The 22,774-nt window shown below is 47.2% G+C and overlaps 1 protein-coding gene across 1 annotated transcript; it reads left to right on the plus strand.

The window, feature by feature from the left end:
• The first annotated feature begins 648 nt into the window (after positions 1 to 648).
• Pif1 (Pif1 DNA helicase) lies at positions 649 to 20,102 on the plus strand. Its single transcript, XM_077693740.1, has 6 exons — positions 649 to 1,350; positions 3,663 to 3,888; positions 5,138 to 5,409; positions 9,180 to 9,345; positions 11,970 to 12,236; positions 16,514 to 20,102. The coding sequence occupies exons 1-6, from the start codon at positions 820 to 822 to the stop codon at positions 16,834 to 16,836; spliced, it is 1,785 nt and encodes a 594-aa protein (XP_077549866.1). The 5' UTR covers positions 649 to 819; the 3' UTR covers positions 16,837 to 20,102.
• Positions 20,103 to 22,774: the final 2,672 nt, after the last annotated feature.

A 22,774-nucleotide genomic window follows, 5' to 3' on the forward strand; every position in this document is an offset into this window, starting at 1 on the left:
CGCCGCCATTTTCCCATAGGCGAAAATCGTTTTTATTTATTTTCAGAATAAACAGGTAAGTACCGTTGTTGTTCCCGGTGTCAAACAAAATAGACCACAAAATGCGACCTTTGTGTGAAGTTTGAGCGTGAACAGAGCGGCGGATCGCTCAGGAAAATTTTTTAAAGTGTTCCAGTTATCGTCGCAACACACTGTATACTAGCTAACGTGTTTACGAGCAAAATGCTCATTGAGGAACGCACGCAGCAAGTCGCGCTAGCAAACCGGGCAAACCGATTCGCACAACACGTGCGAAAAGTTCGCGCGCCGCGTGCAAGCAAACAACAACAAAAAATGTCGCACGTAAAGTAAACAAAAAATCTTGTTCACGTTACGCGCGACAAAAATTCACAAGCAAAGTGTTGTTCGCACGCCGCATGCATTTCACGTTAAAAATTGGTCGCACGTCGCGTACAAACAAAAACGCTAATTCGTACAAAATCGTGCAAAACGCGTGCTTAAGAAATGTTTGTTTGCCCAAGGCGTGCAAATAACTCTGCACCATACCTTTATGATGACTAAAAAAATGGTCAACTAGGGGCAAAACATTTATGCATAAAATTTAATTTAGGAACCTCTAGAGATCATGCATAAGAAACGAAATGGTTGAGCTAAGATTATACTGTGGCTGAACCAATGGTGTCATCATCATCACCGCAAACTGCGTGCTTTCAAATTTCTGGCGGTGGGTAGGCGCTGTGAAGCGTTGTGAATGACATTTCTTGTTCTTGTTGTTTTCTAGTTACGACTCGCTACTAAAGCTTTCGACATAGACGTCTAATGGAAAACCCTTGCGTGCGAATCTCTCCCGTCACAATTACCGGCACTGTGACGGTGGAGTACCTCTTGACCAACGGTGCTCCGTCCCGGAAGGTGACCCACCAAAACGCCGAGGCAGCGTTGTACCGCAACGAGTTCCGGGATATTTTGCTTCGGGCACATTTGGGACCTCGCGTTGTCGTTTACCCTTTGCAGAACGCCGTTGTGCACAAGAAATTCGCGAGAGAAGGCAAGATATCCATCGCACTCAAGGATGAGAAAATGCACCTCTACTTCTCCAACTGCCCCCCAAACAAGCTGTGCACGTTTGTCAGGTTTCTCGCCGCCAAAAAAGAAGTTCAGCAAGCGCCCGTGACAGTTCGGGAACGCTTGAAATCGGACAAGCCCAGAAAAATTGAAGAGATCAGTCCGTTGATGCTTCGGGATGCGAACGCAGCCCAATCGCAAGGTACGAAGAGACCGCTTCAGAGCGACCGCGACACGACGCCGAAAGGCAAGAGGAACAGGCCGATGGGCGTCAGCAACGTGCAGGTAGTACTGTAAATACGTTTGCTTTCTCTTCGTAGTCACCGTGCAGTAACCCTTAGATGGTGCGACGATGCAAGGAAACAACGAAAAACCCTCATCCTACAGTTTGTTACTTTGTAGTCCAGGGTTTGACGGCATACCGTCAAACCCTAGACGACACATCAAGTTACGCCAGAGTGTAAACAAGAGAGCAGAGGTGCTCCCGAAACGTCACTTGCATTTTTTTTACTTTAGTCAGTAACCAGTACACGACTTCAATTTATTCCTTTGATTGTCACTTGCACATTGGATGCTATTTCCGTAACTGCCTGCCTGTCGCTTACGCCGTAAGAGTAGCAAGAATAAATCTGCCCCAAAGAGTGTTTCTACACGTTTTGACAGCTACCTACCCCAGAACAGATCCTCCCAGCTCTTAGAAAATGGCCCCAGTATCGCTGGTGAAAGGAGCTTCCCACTGCGGAGGTTTGCGGCGGCCAGTGGCCAATCAGCCTAGAGTTCCATTAAACGATGCTCTGGTTATGTTGTTTTAAAACCAAATAAAGGGCAAAGCGAAATGCAAAGCTGTTTTACTGCTTGTTAGGCAAGCATTCTTTATTTAAGCACGATGTCTGAAAGTAGTTACACTAAAAAACATTTACAACCCATTATTTAGATGAATGTCATTGGCATGCTCTTACACTGACTGCTCTTAAATGTTTTTTCATGAAATTTGTACTTGAGCCATTAACTTTGTGTAACAGATGACATATTAATTCATTAATTTGGTTCTTAAGACAGCTTGTCCTTTAAATGCGCTTATTCTAACATTTACTTCAACTTCCAGGTTTAAATAAGTTGAAATCTTTTCTGGGAGGTCACGTTAACAGCTTTTCATGAGACCTCCTGTGCTATCGTATTTGTGCACTTCTAAGGCACACCGTTTTTCGCTGAATGTAGCGTTCAAATTTGCATGAGCATTACAATCGGACTGAAAACTGAAACTGGCTATCAATGTTCCCCGATTTAGTTTTAACACTAGCAAGAGCTGGACAGGCAAGTTTATGCAGCACAACTGATATTTGCTGCCACGGGGTTGGGTGTCAAATAATGTCTTCTGCCAAGTACGTGGTGTTAAGTCGTTTACATCTGTGTGGTGAAAGCGGCGTCAAGTTATTTTTCCCGCATTTTCTAGGTAAACTTACCTGTCAATTACAATCGGGGTTGCATTAGAATCGTGCAAATATGGTAATTCTAATGACTTGCTCCGCACTTAGATTGCTCTGTAGCCTGAAGCAGCCACCTGGTTCTTAGTGCTTCTGTGTCCCACTCTTGCATTGCATTCAACTTAGCACCCTGCCAGAGATGGGTCGAGGGAGCCTTGCGAACGCGATTTATTTTCCTGCTTTCTGAGTTGGCCTTTAAATACACGGCGGGGGATTAACACGGCTCTGGAAGCTTCGAAGTTAGAATTGCTATGCGGCGGGGCCAATGGCCCACTAAGAAAGAGTCCAATGGCTGTCGCCACTGCTGCCCTGTTTTGTTCTTGACGAAAATTTAATTTTAGAGTTACAGTGGCAAAAAAAGCAATTATTAGTGATCATGTTGATAACAATGTACAAGCACGCACAAAACATACACAAAACAGCCAATTTTTATTTCTTCTTCGCACCACCGGTGTTGAGGGTACCAAATTACGTTCTAATCGTAGAATGAGTGATAGAGAGCAAAATAACTGAAAAAGTATGAAGATTGTGCACTTTAAACACCTAGTTCTACTCATAAATAATTGTTTTTGTAATTACGGCATGCAGAAACTGCACCCGAGAGTACAAGCATTCACGTTTCAAAGATCCTTGAGAACCTCTAAGGTCGTTAGTAATGCGCCTCTGACTCAAAAGGCATTTCATCCAAAGGCATTTGAAAAGCGTCGTGTAGCAGCTCAAAGGTGTCATTTGAGTCAAATGAAATGCCTTCTAAACGCTCGTGTAGCATGGGTACACTCCAACCGGCAAGTTGAGAAGCGGGGAAACGTTGAGGGCAAGTTGAGAAGCGGGGATGGGGAAACGTGAGACTCCCTCCCTTGTAGCGATGGGATGATAGGCTGCTGCTAATTGGCAGTAGTGGGTGAATAAGTATGGCACTAGATAACAGAAGCACAGCCCTGGAAGCACAGCTTCAGCACGTAAAACCCAAAGAATTTTTATTTGAAATGTAAGAAATTCATGATTTTGCTATCAGATGTTTGAATGAATTCGGCCCCGCTTTGGGGGACGTCCAGAAGAGAGCAAGTGGCCTTCACTGAAGTGACTGTGCCTGTTCCGTTGCACTGCCCACAGCCTGGAAGGGCGCTCAACCCAGTGCAGCTGACCTTGGAGCAGAAGGCTGTCCTCAGCGCCGTCCTGGCTGGCCGCAGCATCTTTTTTACTGGAGGAGCGGGCACGGGGAAGTCGTACCTCTTGAGGCACATTCTGTCGTCACTGCCCCCTCAGGACGCATTTGCCACAGCAACGACAGGCATCGCAGCCGCCCACATTGGTGGAACTACTCTGCACGCCTTTGCAGGTGACTCGCTTAATGCAAAGAATATTGTTTATCTCCTTTTTGCAAAGCGGGGGATGGTGAGATGGGTGTACCAAAAGAAGCTTTTTACTCCTTTTGCGGTAATTTAGCATTTAGGAGTAATTTAGCAGTTGTCTACGTCATTCCTTGTGCAGATTGCCATTACGTGTATATTGGCGAATCATCAGAAAACTTTGCGAAGCGCCTGCAGCAACATCGAAATGATGTAAACAAGAACCACGTGTCGACAAGCGCCCTTGCTGAGCCCCGCAATACCACATCGCACACTATCAACTGGTCTGCTGCACGCGTCCTCGCAAAAGAAAGGAATGCTACCTCACGCCTGCTACTGGAATCACTTCACATACAGACGACGGAACACACGCTGGATACGAACACCGGAAATCTGCCGCCAGTCTACGCAAGTTGCCTGCGCAGCGTTGTGGAACGTACTTAAGGCGGTTATTTCCCTTCAAGATTTTATTGTGACCCAGGCTTCCGCGTGGAAGCCGAAACGTTAATTTCTTCTAAACTTGAAATAACTTGTGGTCGGCGTTCTGGCCTTTCTTCTTCAAAATGCATCCCGATCAGACGGGTTTCCGTCATACCCTTGACTTCAAGCTACAGAAAACGGCTGGTTATTTCAGCAGCAGCTGGCGAGCAGAAAAAGTCTGTTGGGATAACCACAATATGCATACTGTATTTTCGTGCATATAACCTGCCCCTGCATATTATGATCCACACCCCCACTTTCAGCCCGCCTAAAAAGAAAAAACATCCTCGCGTATTGCCCGCACATTTGATGCAAAAAAGGTTGCACCACAGCTATTCTCAAGTAACACGTCTCATACTATGTAGACACAAAAAGCGTATGTTTAGCAAGTAGACTACACTGACTGCAAGGCGAAAGTCACAATTCACTAATAAAATTCAATTGTTAGAGTGCGCTCGTCCTTGTTTTTTCTTCCTTGTCCTTGCATGTTTTGCGCAGTCGCTGCCATGGAAGGCTAGTCAGTGTTACTGCGTAGGAGCTTCACGGCACTACGCGCATTGGCGTGAAGCTTCACTAAAAAAAAAGCCCCGCGTGTTATTCGCACCCATACTTTGCCACTAAAATTTTCACCTTTTTGGTGCAGGTTATATGCGTAAAAATATGGTATTCATAATGTGCTGCCAGTGAAAGAGTGCTGGAGAGGTGGCACTTCTCACAATGTACGCACTCTCCCCCCTCCTCCCCACTCGTTTGCTGCAGGGGTGGGCACAGGCAAGGCCCCGGTGGAGGTGATGGTGGAGCGTGCGCAGCGGCAGCCCTGGCTGGGCCACTGGCGCCGCTGCAAGGTGCTCGTGGTGGATGAGGTGTCCATGCTGGATGGCCACCTCTTCCGCAAGCTGGAGCGGGTGGCCCGCCTGGTGCGCCGCTCCGACCGGCCCTTCGGCGGCATCCAGCTGGTCCTGTGTGGTGACTTCCTACAGCTGCCCCCCATCTCACGCAGGGACGAGCCAGCGGCCGTCTACTGCTTCCAGGTGGGGCCTTGTCTCATCTGCGTTTAACCAATTGTCGCCTCTCCAGTTGTCACCTACGCATTTGTTGCCTCTCAAATTGTCGGCACCAACCATCATCACACATCGGAGGCTGACATGTGGGACGGGGCAGTGTCTTCTGGGTTGTGCGTTCATCCTTGCAGATGGCACTGGAAGCAATTGACGTGGGGTGGAACTCTAAGTTTGTCAGTTTGAAAAATGTCCATTTCATGCCTATTTCAGCTGTGACGTAACTGCACTTGCGAGGCATCTGACTAATGACACGCACAGAAACCGACGCCTCGCCTAACTTGCGCTGTGTCGCACCTAATCACTACTTTCAGCCTATCCAGGCGCACTCAAAATGGGCGCTCTGAAACGAAGATGAAATGAACGAAACTGAGAGTTGTGCCCCTAGACACCCAAAAAGATGGCTCAGCAACAAGAGTGGAAACACAGCCTTTGGAGAAATAACGCGACACAAACATACAAAGGCAAGGGAGAGATAATACCACAGTGGTGGCATGTCTGGAGCTGGGGCAAGCGCTTATATTCAATGAATGCAACAGCTGTTACAAGTGGCCTTGCTCACACACCGTAAACTTTGCTTCATTATATGGTGGTACACATACTTATCTTATGTCGCGTCATGCACTAATCAAAGAACACTTTGTGAGATTTTTGCCAAGACTGAGCACCATTTCATGCAGGCCTTTTGCTTCGAGGGGGGATGGTTAGTATTTGTCGATAATGTTCCCCACTCTTAACCCTTTTTGGCCCGTTGTCAGGCCCTGCCTGAAAACGCAACACGGCCCTGGCGGTCCGCTGTCGCATTCCACCCGACTTGGGTTGTTGTTCAAGGTTAAATTTCCCGGTTTTTCTCACTGCGATGCGCTAACATTCTTTGTATACATGATGCGCCATCTTTTGAGGTATAAGTGAAGTTTGTTTGCTGAAGTTTACTCCTTTTTGCGCAAGAGTACAGCACAATGTTCGTCTGGGCCATCTGGAACCCAGAACGTTTTCAAGCGCGCGCGGTGTTCTCTGAGAAGCATGGTCGCTTTCTCATCGCGTGCGTTTTACGGTGGTGCACTTAGCGAAAGCAATGATGACTTCTTGGAGGAAGAGAATTGCATGCGTCTATCAGATGTGCTGTTTGTAGTGATAGAAGATCAAGAGGAGGCAGGAGGGAAACTGTTTTTCTGCAAAACCTGCCGTAACAACCCTGGCCTGCACCCAGGAAAATGCTTCGAGTGGTTTGTTACCCTGCTCAAATGCAGTTAACCTCGTTCCAACAGATCATGATAGTGATCATGATTTCAGCCTGCTATAAAATAAGTAGGAATAATCCAAATACTGTTACTGCAGACTTTGATGGAATCATTGATAAATTCTGTTACAAAAAGAGTTGGGACTTTTTAACTTTTTTAAAAACAAATCAAACACAAAAGTATGCTGGTCATTTCTCAAGATTCAGTTACAACTGAATCAGGTTGGTGTTTAAGGCCAACAAACCTTCAGGATGACTTGGGTTTTTCAATGTTTTCATCCTCTTGCAACGCTTTAAAGCACGTCACAAAATCACGCGCATAAGTTTTCTTACGTTTGCTGGGCTCCTGTTGTATCTTTTTATTCGCTCACACTGTTTTTACTGTTTCACGTCTTTAGTCTACACTTGCATTTCAATTGTCTCAACATGAATACAAGGAAAGTTCAAGTAAAGGTCTCCTTTTTGACCTACACTTGCATTTCCATTGTCTCCACATGAATATAAACAACGTGCAAGTAAAGTCTCGTTGCTGAGCTTAGAGATTTAGCCATCTATATATTGTATGGGGGCATACATCTTTTTGTTTTAATAATGGTAACTTTCTTGTATAAACGTTTGATCTGTTGCTCTATAACATAGCTGAATTTTAAGTCCTATTACTTGACTGCCAGAACATGACACTTATGCATACTGCAAGTGGACGTCAAAAGTTTCACTTCTGCTAATTCACAATTATCTTTAATTGTTTCAAATTGCTTTCGTTTGATCACTACTGTAAATTAGAAACACAATATGAAATGAGAGGTTGTCTGCACTCGAAAAGTTCAGTGTAGAGGTGCAAAGATGGACTTGCTAACCTTTTAAACTGGTCTGTTATATCCTAATGTATGTTTTAATAGAACCTGCAGTAAACAAAGTTTAACCAATGGCACAGATAGGAAGACCAACTGGACATCGCAAATCGGTATGTTGTATCCGAATATCTGTTGTAAGCATATCTGTTATAACGAGGTTACGCTGTGTCAGTAAAGGAGTTGCAAGCAGAATGCAAGTGGAAAAATAATTATCTCGGGAGTTCTTTTTGTCACAGTTTGTGTTTTCCTTCGCAGCGCCAGAAACTGGCAAAATATTTTCGGACCGAAGTGGCCAGAAAGCGGGTGAAGTTTCGAACCGTTAAGGGTTAGCAAAGCACTGTTGCTTTCCTGTTCTCCGATTGTGTTGTGTGTATACAGTTGAACCTCATTATAAGAGACACTGATGTAAGAGACAAATGGTTATAAGAGACACTATTCACCCACATGGTTGGCTGCCCTATCTTTCCCATTAAATCGACCTCTTTTATAACAGACATTGGATGTAGAAGATTGGTTATAAGGGACAAGTCATCCTTGAAGTTTAATCAATAATCTCGCTTGTAACAGACATTTTAACTTCAGATGCAGTGCCACCAGTCTCTAATTGCAGTTGCTTCCATTGTGAAACACAGGTGGACAACAGACACCTGCAGTCGCTATTTATGATAATTTCAGCAAACACAAAGTGGTTCAGCCAGCTATGAAATGACGATGAGAAGCCCTGCCAATGGAAATACAACTGACAGTAGTGGTTGAAGCTTACTGCCATCCATTGGATGCAGCGCGATCGCACGTGCGGGCTCTCCCACTCGCGTAGCTCCCAATCAAGAAGCACTGCAGATGTTGAGTCCTGCAAGCGTAATGAATGGCCTGAGCACACAGCGGAAGAAGCTGTGCGCTCTGGCTATTCATCAGGCTTGTGAACTCAACATCTACGATTCATCTTCCACAAACAAAGGAAAGTAAAAAAAAGCCTGCAGAATCGGTTGTAAAAAAACAGTGTAAATACAGTCATGAAGCAAACAAAGTTTCATAAATTCTGGGGCCAAATGTAAATTAGAATGAATCTTTTGCAACATGCTGTAGCGTCCTTTTGAGCTTATTTTAGTCATACGGTGTCCACATTGAACTAGGGTCAGATTAGTAAGTGAAAACATGGTTCCCTGCTTATAAGAGACATCTCGTATAAGAGACAGAAACTGCTCCCCGGTACATGTCTCTTATAAAGGGGTTCAACTGTATACGCAATCTGATATCTTATAGTCAGCCAGTGGAGATATCTGCCTAGCACTTACCGTAGGTCTAATGACAGGTTTGTTCCAACTTTCACAGCTCAGTATGTACAATGTCCGATAGCCGTCGCTGTTACTCATCGTCCTCTTCTACTAACAAGCACACTCGCTTCTTTCTCCTCTAGGGAATAACGCTTCAAACAGGTGCTTTAAATTATGGCTTGGCGTACACGTGTAACTAGGGTATGATTTCTTGCAGGTGTATGCAAAAGACAGATTACCTTTGCACCACAAGGCCGCACTTGCTGTTGCCACTGTCTTTTTATCCGTGTGACGTGACGTGTTGTCGGTTGCAAGGGCTGACAGTGGGGCCTGAGGCAGAGTAGTCAATGCCGTGTGCTTCGACACCTGTTGCAGACGTCGGCCTGGCGTCAGTGCGTGCACGCCACCTTGGAGCTGAAGCAGGTGCACAGGCAGAAGGACCCCCGCTTCATCACCCTATTGCAGCAGGTCAGGCTGGGCTCCTGCCCGGACTGGGTGGAGGAGGTGCTCAAGAAGACGGCCACCCGCCGCCTCGACACCGGTAGGTGCCGCAGCTACAGAGTGGAGCAGGGAAGCAGGGGTCATTTCCTCCCTGGGAGGAGTTTGGGTGGACACATGACTGGTGGTGGGCGTGCATACTCAGGCACACGTATGCAAACGCACGCACGCATGCACACCTCGCTAAGCTCCTCAGTGATATGAGGGACTCTCGATCCCTCCGCAGTAGGCATGGCTACCTGCATGACCACCTGCATTCTACCTGCATATCCTTTGCTGTCTCTCACTAAAAGCAAACTCACAATCGCACTCCTCATGTCCCTCCTCATATTGGTGATGAGAGCGGTCTGAGTTTGCCACTGTTGCTTACCACAAGGTGCATCACCATCCGCCCGCCGTGGGGGCCCAGTAATTAAAGGGGCCATGCAGACAAAACACAAGCGTGGTTCATTTGAAAGATTGCCTCGTTAGAATCATACTGACGCCACTTTTAATGTACACTTTGCTCAAATAAGCTATATAATGAGGAAAAAAGGAGTGGCCGTGCGACCCACTAGTTCAGTTCCCACAACAGAAGCTATAATGTCATATGTGCCCAGCTCTGCGATTGGCTGAGTCCGGCAAAAGCAAGTTAGTCAGGGCTTATAAGCTTGCAGAACGAGCTGTTTTCACTTAAAAGTAATGCATATTCGTTTTATAGCAGTGAAAACAGTGGGGTAAACAATGGAAGTTACGAAAGTACATGTAAGCATATAAGTACACTAGTGTATACTGTTGTTGGTACTGCATACCTGCCAACTCTTCCGAACTTTCCGTAAAATGTACGAATTTCGACCAGTCTTACGATTTTACGAATCTTGCCCGAAATTTTACGGAAAATATTTTGATTTACGAAAAAAAAGGAATATCCATTAAAACGACACTGTGCCACCTTGCGCCGCCACAAAAGGGCAATAGTACGTACTCTTGTTATCATCATCAGCAGAAGCTGCGACTTTGTCACCTTCTCGGGGTGGGCTACGCATCCATGTCCGGAATTCGCTTCCACCTCGAACAGCCTGTTTAGAGCGCATCGTTCGGGGGCCGGTTAGGACCTCCGTGTTCGCGTCGCTCTTCGTATGACTGCCGCGACCAAAGCACTACGACCTGTGGTATGACCGCAGTAGGTGCTTCGCAGTGCAATGACGTGAAGCCGCGACAATACTGTACCGAGCGTTTGTAAAATCTTACGCGACAGAATTTTCTCCTCCTGCCTTGTTGCTCATTACTCTTCAAGACTTGCGAATTTCACTTATGGTTGCGAAAACGTGAGAACGCTTGGCACAGAACGTTAATCCTTTTAAACTTGTAAAAAATTAGTGCACTGCCCCCCCCCCCCCCCCTTCCCCCCCGGACCGCTGGTTTTACGAATTTCCAAGTCACCAGGTTGGCAGGTATGTGGTACTGCACACTCGAGGCTTTTAATAACTGCACAGCAGTCCGGTGCTTTGCGGTTGTCTCACATGACAAATATTGGCGTAAGTGATATTGTCTTATGTGACCCTGTTTGTGTAGCATACCCCATGTTTCACGAAATGATTACTATTTACTGTAACAAAAACAAGCCAGGTGCAAATAACATCAAAAATAAAGCAAAGGTGGACAGTGGTCCTACGCAGTATGGTGGCACCATCTAGGAGGATGGATGGTAAACAAGGGGTTCCACTGTTTGCTGCGGACTAAGGAGTGCAACTGACGTTCATTTGAAGACGTGTCCTGGTTACATCATGGCAGACGTCACAAAACAAATGGTTTGGCGGGAGAGTCAAAATTTTGGCTTAAAATTGTTTAATTTCTTAGTGAATACGGCATCGTGCTGCCGGACAAGCACCAAATCTTTCGAATAAAACAAACTTGTATGTATTTTGTTTGCATGGCCTTTATAAGGCATTGTGCTGCTGAGCCTAAGGGTGCGGGTTCAATTCCCAGCCACATCGGCCACTTTTCAGATGGAGGCGAAACGCAAAACGCCCGTGTGTTTGAGATTCCGGTGCACGTTAAAGATCCCCAGTTGGTCAAAATTAATTCAGAGCCCTCTACTATGGCGTGTCTCTAAGCTCAGGTGTAGCTTCAACTGCGTTAAACCCCCGAATTTTAACAAAATCAGCATCCCAGTCATTCTCGGGGAAGTGAGGACTTAAAAACACGCAGTAGCATATCAACGTACAAGTTTCTTGAGAAGTGTGCAATTTGGCTGCTCTGCAGAGTGTGAAAACAATTGAGACAAAGTGGACTTGCACCCCAGATTACCAGAGCAAGTTAACAAGGTCGTTCAATATTCACCAGGTGTTTATGACCAGCTCTTGACTCGGTGGTTCGCTGCTACTGCCCTAAAAGGGATGCATGCCACCCCTAGTCTGCAATGTGCTAGGTGCCAGCTTTTCACTTTTGTCCTCTTGCATTGGGGCTCATGCAGTCGGCTGTCGTAAAGCATGTCAATGCACGGGCCATTCCCTTCTCTATCCTGTTTGGTTTTCTTTCATTCTGAAGAAATTGCTGTTTGAGTACGTAGTTGCTGTTTTCCAATTCAGCAGCGCCACAATGGAAACTTGAAGGGAATTCTGGTTCGGTGTTTTTCTTTTGGCCGTCAGAGTGACACCTGTTCTTTCCTCTGCCCCTGATGACCAGGGGACATTGTGGCGACCCGGCTGAGCACGCACACAGATGACGTCGACTTCATGAACCAGAGGTGCTTTGACGAGCTGCCTGGCTCGCCACGCACCTTCAAGGCGGTCGACGAGGAAGGCTCCTCTTCCGAGCTCCTCGACACCTGCGCCCCCGCTGTCCTCCAGCTCAAGATTGGCACACAGGTCATGCTCACCAAGAACACGCAGCTCAGGGCGGGCCTGGCCAACGGATCTCGCGGGGTCGTCGTGGGATTCGACCCCACTTCTGGTGAGCCACGCTTCAAAGTGTCAACTTAGAGTTTTTGCAAGCTTGCAGGTTTTCAAGTCTTTCAGCCAAGCCAAAAACAAAAATAGGGGAGAATCCCTGTATTCCCTGTGAGATACCTCCCGCATTATCCTTTCGTGCGTTGTGCATTATCCTTTTGTGCCATTTCGGCATAGGGGCATAAAATCCTGGAGGTTTCAGACATCTAATGCTAGTTTGCAGTGTTCATTTTGTGTGTACGGTGCTTGGGTGATAAAATTGAAAGACTACTGTAATTTTTAAGCATGAGACGCATTCGTTGGAGCTCCTCTTACAAATTTTGTACTTGCGTGGGTGCAGCGAGGAATGGGGAGAAAAAATTAAAGCCGTTCCGCTCAATGTGAAAGCTGTCTGAAGTGCAGAGCAGTGATTCGCCTTAATGGGGTGTAGCGCCGTTATCCACTCACTGCTACCACCCATCACGCTCTTTGCCACCCTATCTCCATCCTCTCTTGATGAATTCAACAGAAGTTTGTCCAACGCATTTCAAATTTCTCACCTTCACAGTACTCGCACGCCCCCCTGCCTGAAACTGCACCAGTGGGAGTTTCGTTCTTTTTGTGCTTGCTTTCCCTCCCAAAGGGGTGGTGTTGCACTGCCACTTTTTTTTTTCACTTTTTATCGTAGAAACCAACCCAATGAGCGTTCCTAACTAGATGAACACGGGAGCTGCCAGTTAATTATCCATGTTTTGCCTCAAATGCCCCTGCAGTTTTCTTTGTGCTAAATAATGAGGAGATGTATGACAAGTGCCAGCGGTTCACGAGGTTTGAACGCTTATGACTATATAAACAGCTTGGCTTTCGAACCCTCTGTGGGATGCTGCGATGACAGCCACTACGGCGGAACACCGTGTGGCTCTTCTTGGGTCCAGCGAGCGAGCTACGACGACAAGGCGAGCTCCTAAAGTACTCTGCACTTAAAACGAGATAGGTAAATTTCTGCCAGCAAAGCTTGGCCAAACTATGACAGCAGCGGTGAGGGTGCATAGCCGGGGGTCGCAATTGACACGCCCCACAGGCCCTGCACTTCCACTCGTCCCATCAAGTGGTGGTTTCTCCCTGCATATTGTGCCCGTGAAAACTGTCCAAGGAAAACTGTAACTGTATTGGTTCATCATTGAGAAGAGGACGCAGGCTGCAAGCAACAATTTGTCCGTGCATCATTGTCATCGTGACCAACTTGTCGCAGAGGTGAGAGGAATGACAAGCGCAGTCCCATCCCTCATAAAGGACCATGGGCAATGGAATAAAGCAGAGTGGGCCATCATTGTCTTCCTCCTTGTTTGTGATAGACAGGGGTGCAGGTAGAACGAGCACGACAGTCACTCTCCCTGAAGCGGGATAGTGGATTGGACTGGGGAGAGGGGTGAATCGGCAGCATGGAGCAAGAATATGTACAGGAGGTGAAACGGTCCATTGCAGCAAGCGAGGGCGAACGGCCAGATTATGTTGTGATGAAACAAGGACCACAAGGCTTTGTAGCTGTGACGGCGAAGAAGAGGGCAGCGGCACCTGATGGACAAAATGGTAGCGGCCACAATAAATTCTAAGGCGATGCAGCAAAACGTTGATCGCAGGGGCTGTGCAGTTTCTTCTCTCGTGACAGCTGCCTCTAGCGGCCACTAGCTTTTAGCTGAGTGCTTGTGATGTTATCTGGCCACCCTAGAAAGCACCATTTCCCTTCCTGTTTTGTTGCAGTGCGTAGCACTTAAGTGTCCGCTACTGTGGTTTGCCGGTGTTGCCGGCGTTGTAACCGAGCGAACGAGGGGGACACCAAAGACAGAAGGAAAACAGAGAAGGAAAGTGTGGTGAAAGTGTGAGGGGGAGGACGGTATGCCAAGGTGGTGCGAGGTGCTCCCCACTGGCGACATGCTACGAGATATCCAAGAGAACAAAGAGGCCACTGAACATGAGCCCACAGTAAAGCGGGGAACGAAAGCTTAACGAAAGTGCGAGGTGGAGGGCAGTATTCCGAGGCCGCGCCACAGAAGCTCAGCACGCGCTGCATGTTGCACGTACATCAGTCCTTACCATCACATCATAGAACCAAGAACAAACAGTCATGACTCCGCTGCAATTCTTACTCTGGCCTTAAGCAAAGCATTCGACAATGTCACCCATGGCGCTGTTCTCACAGGCCTACAATCAGTGAATTCAGGGGAATGAATGTATAACTATGTTAACGATTTCCTAACCGACAGAAAGGCCACGCTTCACACCCCCTCGATCGACGTAGGTGGCCGCTGAACGCCCCAGGGAGCAGTCATATCTCCACTTCTGTTTAATCTGGCTATCCTTACAATACCCCAAAAACTCTGCAAAATTCCAGGACTGTGCCACAGCCTATAGGAAGATAATATTACGCTCTGCAGTGACGCGCATATAGAAGAAATCCTCTAGAAAGGCATCCAGATAGTGATAGAAGAAGCTGCCAAAGCAGGACTCTCATGCTCGCCCACTAAATCGGAGTTACTTTCGCTACCACCACAAACCCATAAACCAGACAAGCCAAACATCAAGCTTCATATTCAAGAACACCCTATCCCAGAGGTCTTGTGCATCCGAGTACTTGGGTTACATATTCGAATGATAGAAAAAATGGATAATTCCTAGATCGCATGGAAAGAAACGCAACACAAACTGCCAATTTAATACGGGGAATAACAAACCGTCATAAAGGCTTGAGAGAAGATGAAAAGGTCCGCATTCTGCAGGCTTTTTTTCTCACTCGTTTGCTATACTCGCTGCCTTACCTTCGCTTAACCACACAAGAACTAGAGCAGGTCAATGTACTCATCATGTGAACATACAAACTCGCACTTCGCCTTATCCCCGACACATCCACTGCCTGCTTTGATGGGTTAGGCCTAGATAATACAGTCCGCGAGCTCATAAAGGCCCACCTAACCAGCCAGTATGAAAGACTCGCACGATCAGCCGCAGGGAGACACATACTCCAAAAGCTAGCTATTGGACACCACACCAAGTATACACACCTTACCCTCTATACCAACACACATCCACGCAAGGCTAACTATCAAACCTCTGCCACGCAACATGCACCCTGAACATCACACAGCCAGGAGAAAGAAACGGGCAGAAGCACTCCATAAATTACACAGGAATAACCCAAACACCATCTTCGTGGACGCAGCAGAGTGCAGACACCACGATGCATACACGGTTGCCATGACAGACTTCTACAAAAAAACTTCTAAACTTGGCGACTGTACGAGCCATCCGCCCAGAAATGGTGGAATAGGGGGCCATAGCCTTAGCCATCACACAAAATCCAACCCCCCAGACAATATTCAAAGACTGCAATCCAAAATTTTGCCACAGGCAGATTATCACGAGTGGCACTCAGAATTCTAGAAAAATTTCAATCGGTGTCCCCAAATGAGAAAATTTGCCTAATCTGGGCACCCTTGCACTCCGGCCTCGAGGAGAATGAGACGGCCCACGATCTCGCCCGAGGGCTCACGATCTGGGGAGGGCCTAATCTGTATCCCTATCACGGGGCGCGGTCTGCGAGGGATTGCCTGGTCACATTTCATGACATCACAACACACTACTGCCTCTCCCACCGGATATACCCATCGGCAAACCAGTAATTGGATAACAACAAAGCGCACATTTGGCGTTTACTACAAACAAACCCCTTCCCCAACCCAGCTCACCTGACACACATACACCCAAGTCTCTACCCAACCGCGGCCTGTCGCCTGTGCAGAGATCACGCCACCCTTTCTCGCATCATATGGGCATGCCCACAAAATACGTTCCCACTAATCACCTCTGAGGAGTAATGGGAAGCCGCACTCCCCAGCACTGATCTGGACCTTCAGGTCCGGTTAATTGATAGGGCTGTGGCAGTCGCCGGTGAGTGGTGGATGCCACCGGCTACAAGTGCCACCTGAATGGCATGGACCCAATTAAGTTATATCTCTCTTTCTCTCTCGGTGTCCTCCTCCTTCCATGGCTCATCTAAACCATGTGACATTTGTGCGGGAGGTTCAAACACGATTTACAACAACACGCTTGGCGGCGGTGATGCGCTGAAAGGTAACGGCAGACCAGTGCACGCCGTTGTGCGTTCACTGATCATGTGACCTCCTGAGATGCAGTAGCTATTCGCCGTGACTGAAAAGACTGCAGTTTGCGCGGCGCACAAATTTCGCATTAGGGAGCACAGCCACTTTTTGCTCTGTCACCCAACTTGTGGCTCTGGCCGTGCAGGGGACCCCTTGGTGCAGTTCCTGAACTCGGGCAAACACAGGGTCTCGCGCGAGCGCTGGTCCATCCGAACGGGGGAGGGGGCCCACGTGCGCCGGCAGCTGCCCCTGCGCCAGGCCTGGGCCATGTCCGTCCACAAGTCCCAGGGGCTGACCCTGGACTGCGCCGAGCTGTCGCTGGGGCGTGTCTTCGAGGCGGGTCAGGCGTACGTTGCCCTCTCCCGGGTGGGCACCCTCGACGGCCTCCGGGTGCTTGACTTTCGCCGCGACTGCGTCCGTGCCGACCCCAACGTGCTCGCCTTCTACAAGAACCTGGCCGCCAGCTGAAGAAGGGGACACCTGTTGGCCGTACGGAAGAACACACACGAAGGAACAGTTTCCAGGGCTGGCTGCACATCAGCCTGTGGATGTCCTCTGCTGGACGATGGCCTCTTCCATTGACTTCAATTGCTCCTATCCTACACCATTGCGTCGATATATGTGCAGTAGCCGACCGATTTTTCGGATGTGGAGGGGAACGAAAAATAGTCCGAAAAATCCGTGAGTCATTAGTCCTATAGACGGTATTCGTTGAAAAGTTTAGCGGTCAATTTCTTCGCTTGGCCACACTGGAAACGGCCACAGACATGGCCGATGCGCCACGGACACGGCGCAGCCTGGGCCACTGCGGCCGCACGCCGAAGAAAAAAAATGCACCGGCGTGCATCATTAGCTCTGTTCCAATCCGATTCTAAACTGTTGTGCCAACAGAGATGTTATTAATCGCACTCACAGTGAACTCGACGCAATACTTTGTGTTCGGCGAAGAGTTCGTAACGTGAAACACAGTCATGTGTTTCACAGTCGTGCTTAGCACGGACAAGTGCCACCATCCCGCGGAGCCCGACGTAACGAGTGACGGCGCACTCACACGTTTGCATGGAGGAGAAGAGGGGTGCCTGATCTGCGGGCCGTGCGCACAACGTTGCCTAGCAACAGACGCTTGGCCACAGATATGGCGGCGCACACTTGGTTGCCTGCATGCATTCCACGCCATTGAATACCGAGGTAGGACAACTGGAAGTTCCTCGGGAAAGTCCGAAATATTCAGCGAGTTCAAATTTTCGCAGTCCGAAAAAACTGGTCGGCTACTATATATAGAGACGTTTTCACCTCATCCCACAACCAATTTGTCTTGTCCTCCTTCTCATATTGTCTGTCGCTCCAGCATTGCATTGCCAGTCATTTACCTTGGTGGTCAACCAGTCCAGAGTCTTCCAGATTGCATGGAAGGCTGAATGTCACTTTTTGCCTGTGATTTGAGCCACACGAGTTTATTGCAACTGTCTCAGAACAAATTTATGCATTTTGTAGGCGCAGGGCAGGGGCCTTGACGTTTTCTCTGAGGTGGAGGCCACGGAGATTGCTTGGCTTTACAGCAGCCTCCTCATGTATGCACTTTGTAAAACCCTCAGAGCCGGTGATGGGTGGAGCTTTACAGGAGTGAAAGGGTCACTCAGTATTAAATGAAAAGGATCGGTAAGAAGGAGGGTGTGAGTGAATAGGTAGACTTGCACAAGATTAGGTGCAAAAGGGGGGTCATAATGCTCGGAAATGTTTTTTGCACACGGTGCAGCAGTGTGCCATGGTTGTCACGGCTATGTAAAGTGTATAAGTAGCTAAACAGTCTGGTGTGCTTCCTTACCTCCGTCTTTCATTTTTGTTTTGTATGTTGCCTGTCTCAACTGGTACTTAAACCACCGTGTTTAACTTTTTGTCCACTTGGAAGCTTCAGTTGTGACGTAAGCCTCGACAACATTGTGACGTGATGTAAGCCTGTTGTGACGTAAGCCAGTTGTGACGTAAGCCTCCAGCAGCAAAACAACCAACCCAAGACTTAACACTTGGGTTGGTTGTTTGGTTTGCTGCTGGAGGCTGACTGGTGGGAAAATGGTTTTACAGGAAAGCCCAACGTAACTAGGAGAAATATTTGTGATCAGAGCTGTGAGCAAGCTTCGAGTTTGCTGTCTCTCACTGAGACAGTATTAGGGGAATTGAAAGAGGGCAAGGGGTTGGGCATTGTGTCCGAAGCTGCTGGCTTGTGTACTACAGTGCCTAACGTGTTTCTACATGGGAGAAGGGTCAACCGTCTCGTTTGAAAGAGAATTGATGACCACCAGTACTGGCATGCAAGGTGTGCAAAATGAATGTCGTTCGTGCACCATTGGTCAGAAGTTGCTACAACAAGAAGCAGCACAGAGTCAAAATGCAAAAAGCAGTCAAGCTAGCTAGGGTGAAAAATTTGAGAAAGTTATCTAATCGGTTAGTAACATGTTCTGGTAAAGTTCAGTTTGATTGCGGCCTGTCAATTTGCTCGGATTTTTCATCCAGAGGCAGGAAGCATCCTAGGCTGGGAACTTTTGATGCAGATGGTGCTTGGTCAACTCTGAACAAGCGATATCAATGTTTAGTTTTCCTTCGAAGCTTCTTTGTCTTCCCCGTCTCTTGAGCACTTTTTTTGGTGTTGGAGGTGGATTGTGAAAAAATCTCCCGGTAATAAGCAGAGTCCACCCTGCCCTAGAGCAAACCCCTGCAATTATGGGTGAAAGTTTGTGACTTTCTCCAGGACTTCCCCCTGACAGATAATCAACTCTATGAGAGCCATCCCTTTTTGAATGTCATTATATTCATAGCTATATGGCTTAATGGGTGTGATTAATGGGCCGCTCTATTGCTGAAGTTTCATGTTATTTTTTTTCACTGAATAGTCTGTAGCGCGTTGCAAAAATGGAATTCCTGGCAGCTAAACAAAGCTGCGGAGGGCTGGGGGTATGCTTGAGATTCAATATCATGGACTAAAGTATCTGCATTGATTTATTTCCTTTTCGGAAGAGCATTGGAAAGCTCCAATTACTGAAAGTTAGGGAAGACAAGTTTGTTTTTGTGATTGTGTCTTAGTGGTGTGTGTGTACCGGCTTAAGCTTATTCTTTGGCCTATATTTGGCGTCAACATATGTGTGTTGCTTATTTGTTAATCTGACTCCGAAACAAGGAAGCTCTCTGATTGTTCAATAATGATGCTGATGAGTGTGCAGAGTTTTTATTTGTGCCACATTTCGACCTGGTTTCATTGCGTGATGCAATTTGTCATAGGCTGAGTTACGACAGTTTTTAAAGTGAAATCTCATTAAAACAAAACGGCCTGTAACAAAGCAATGGAGATTAAAAAGTACGTACAAGAGAAATAACGGTTTACTTTTTTCGGTTTACTTTTAATAACGGTTTACGGTTTTTCACCACCGCTTTTTTATAGGCCATTTTGTTTTAAAGAGGTTTCACTTTAAAAACTGTCGTAACTCTGCCTATGAAAAATCACGATAATTTTTAACATATAAACAATGGTTCTAATGAAGCGGTGGCTATAACAAAGTAATTTCTGTTTTCATTTTAATGCATTAAATAACCAGATTTCTGTGTGTGTGTTTGAAAGTGTTGAGGTTGACCCTTTTTGGTTCACAATACTGTCATATGTGCTCATTTGTAATTTCATTGCATAACTGGCTACTGCATTGTGTATAACAGAGGGGACATGGGTAATAAAAGCTTTGATGATTTGCATGGAGTAATGTAAATTAAGGAAGAAACTTGGAGGCATTAAGGTCATTAGACGTAAACCATTGCTTGGTGCTACAGAATCTTCTGCTTTGCCAGATTATGCGCGTAAGTGAACGAGAAAGGTTTATCCCTTTCAGTGTTGTGTGCTTTTCTGAATGCTTCACGAACATTGATGATATTGTCTTTAAACATGCTAGGTTTCAAACCATTGGTGACATTATGGCTGAATGGTATTTATTGCATGCATGATCGTGGATGGAACAGCATCTTGCGGATCTTACTTTTTCTATTGTTGGCATTTTTATGTGGTTTTTTCGGGATGTTGGGGATGACTTGAAGATCTGATAAACACAATTACGCCATGCTCGGGGCTGTTTCTTTTCTTGTGTGATTTAGGACACCCAGCAGGTGTGCATGAATAATAAATAAATAACTAGGTGTCTGTGAACTTTCAAATACGAACCATAAAAAGAATTGGAAGTGCTTCATCTGGGTCCCTAACATCTTCAGTTTGTTTGAAGTTGTGATTAAGTTGGAATCTTAGCCATTGGGACAAAGTCAGTTTTTTTTTGTGAACTGATCTTGTATGTTGTCGTTATGGCCCCATCTGAACACATTCCTCGGAACTTACTAATTTACGATCCATGGGCTTAAAAACCACCGTGTACCAATGCGGAAAGTTTTGCAAATACATAGAAATGTTCATAACGGCCTACTTTGCCTATTTTAGAAAAATGTCATTCCTGTACTGAAATAATAAAATTAAACTCCCGATTGTTCCACAGCTAGCGTCACCTAATGCAAACTAAGGCACGTTTTTGTTTACCTTTTATATCAGTACAGAAGTGATATATTTCCAAAAGAAGCAAACTCGGCCGTTAGGAACATTTCTATGAATCTGTAAAAATTTTGGCTTTGGTGCAGGATGGTTTTTGAACCAGTGGGTCATGAATTGGTAAGCTCCATAGGAATGTGATGAGAAAGCGCCTTAGCGATTTATGGCAAGTGCGCTTCGTCCCGCCCGGTGTCACTTGTTCTCGTCGGACTAAGGCGTGCGCCTGGCGTCGCTGGTATACCGTCGAGAGGAGAGCGCCTACTGGTTCGTACCCTGCCACCTTAACTAGACCGTCCCAAAGCGGTGCGGGTCCGTGGCTGTCTGCATGACGCCCTGGTCCGAGGAGCGAATGCACGCGGGCGGAGGACGCGTCCTTGCAGAGCTCCTGACCTACTACGCGACCCTGGGCGCGAGGCACTTCCTCGTCTACGTTAACGTCACCGACCAGGACACTGTGGACTTCCTGAGCATGCTTAAGAACCGCAGCCGTGGGAATAGATAGGAACCGACCAGGACACTGTGGACTTCCTGAGCACGCTTAAGAACCGCAGCCGTGGGAATAGATAGGAAGCATTCAATGCGCTAATTCAAGGGTTCTTAAATGGGGGCCCATGGGTTCTTGGGTCCCCTTCCCGAAATTTTTACCCCATTATTTCCTCATTTTTGCCAAAATGTGCCTTGGTATGCAAAAAAAAAAAAAAAAAAATCTCGCCCTTCCACTCTGTCAAGAAGATGACCTGCGAAGCTGGAAGCAGTACACGAAATGTACGAAACAAAACACGTTTGTTTGTAATTTTCGATCGAGGAATTCGCACTTAACCAATGGAACTTTGAAGGATTCGAGATCTATTTTAACGGACAAACATGGAGCTGTACGTTTCCCTCCCGCGTCGTAGCCATCTTACTGTCTGCGTAACACACCAACCCAATCCATGAGGACCACTGAGGGCACCGGAAAGTTCGCATTAGAGTGGCGCGGACGTACACGTTCACACCTCCCGCCAGCACAACGGACATGTCAGAAGTGAGGGCCGTTGCCGCGCGAGGATGTCCATCACCTGCCGGACCGTGTCTCCACCGAGACGCGCAGTGAGTAGGCGGCCGTAGCGGGGAGGTCCACCACACACCTCGCCGCCCCATCCCTTCTTTCCCCACCCCACTACTGCTGGACATGATAATAAATGTTTTATCTCTCTCTCAGAAGTGAGGGCATGAAACCTACATCTGCGCGTGCACGCCCCTCTCCCCCTTCCGTGCTTCCACACCCTACTCGTGCCTGATAAAAACCGGCAACCAGTTATGTGCGCGAGCTTAGAAGTGAAAGGCACCACCAAAATTGTCGTTCTGAAAGCCCTTCAAGCTAAACAAGAAATATTTGCTTACGTCGACGTTGCTATTCATCCGGCAGAGATCCCCAGCGACCCGGCAAGCTGAAACTGGCGGTGGAAACAGGCGGCGGCAGTGGCTTTCTGCGGTTTTCGCACCCATTCACGTTTCTGTTCCGGCAGACGCTCCTTCGATCCCCACTGTTGTTCCTTCGAGCAAACGACACGCGTCTGTCCATAGGGTGTCACAAAATTGAGGGGCTCGAAATTTATTCAAGTGGACAAACATGTGGCTGTTCGTTTCCGTCCTGCCTCGTAGGCATATCGCTGTTTGTGTAACATACCAACCCAAACGCAAATCGCTCGACCATTTAGGACAGCTGACCGGTCGCATTGAGCCGTGAGACTTTCATGTTTAAATTTCCCGCCAGGACAACGCGCGTGTCATCGGTGTCATCGGTAGCGGCATAGCTGTGCTTTTTTTTATATAGCTGTGCATGCACGCCCCCTT

Source organism: Haemaphysalis longicornis, unplaced genomic scaffold (genome assembly GCF_048455015.1).
Source record: "Haemaphysalis longicornis isolate Haplotype H1 unplaced genomic scaffold, Haemaphysalis longicornis Haplotype H1 scaffold_12, whole genome shotgun sequence".
Taxonomy (NCBI): Eukaryota; Metazoa; Arthropoda; class Arachnida; order Ixodida; family Ixodidae; genus Haemaphysalis; species Haemaphysalis longicornis.

Coding starts and splice junctions, on each gene's coding strand:
- Pif1 (XM_077693740.1), top strand. CDS start 820: ATGGAAAACCCTTGCGTGCGAATCTCTCCCGTCACAATTACCGGCACT. Junction 9,346..11,969: donor CACCCGCCGCCTCGACACCG/GTAGGTGCCGCA, acceptor CCTGATGACCAG/GGGACATTGTGGCGACCCGG. Junction 12,237..16,513: donor GGGATTCGACCCCACTTCTG/GTGAGCCACGCT, acceptor CTGGCCGTGCAG/GGGACCCCTTGGTGCAGTTC.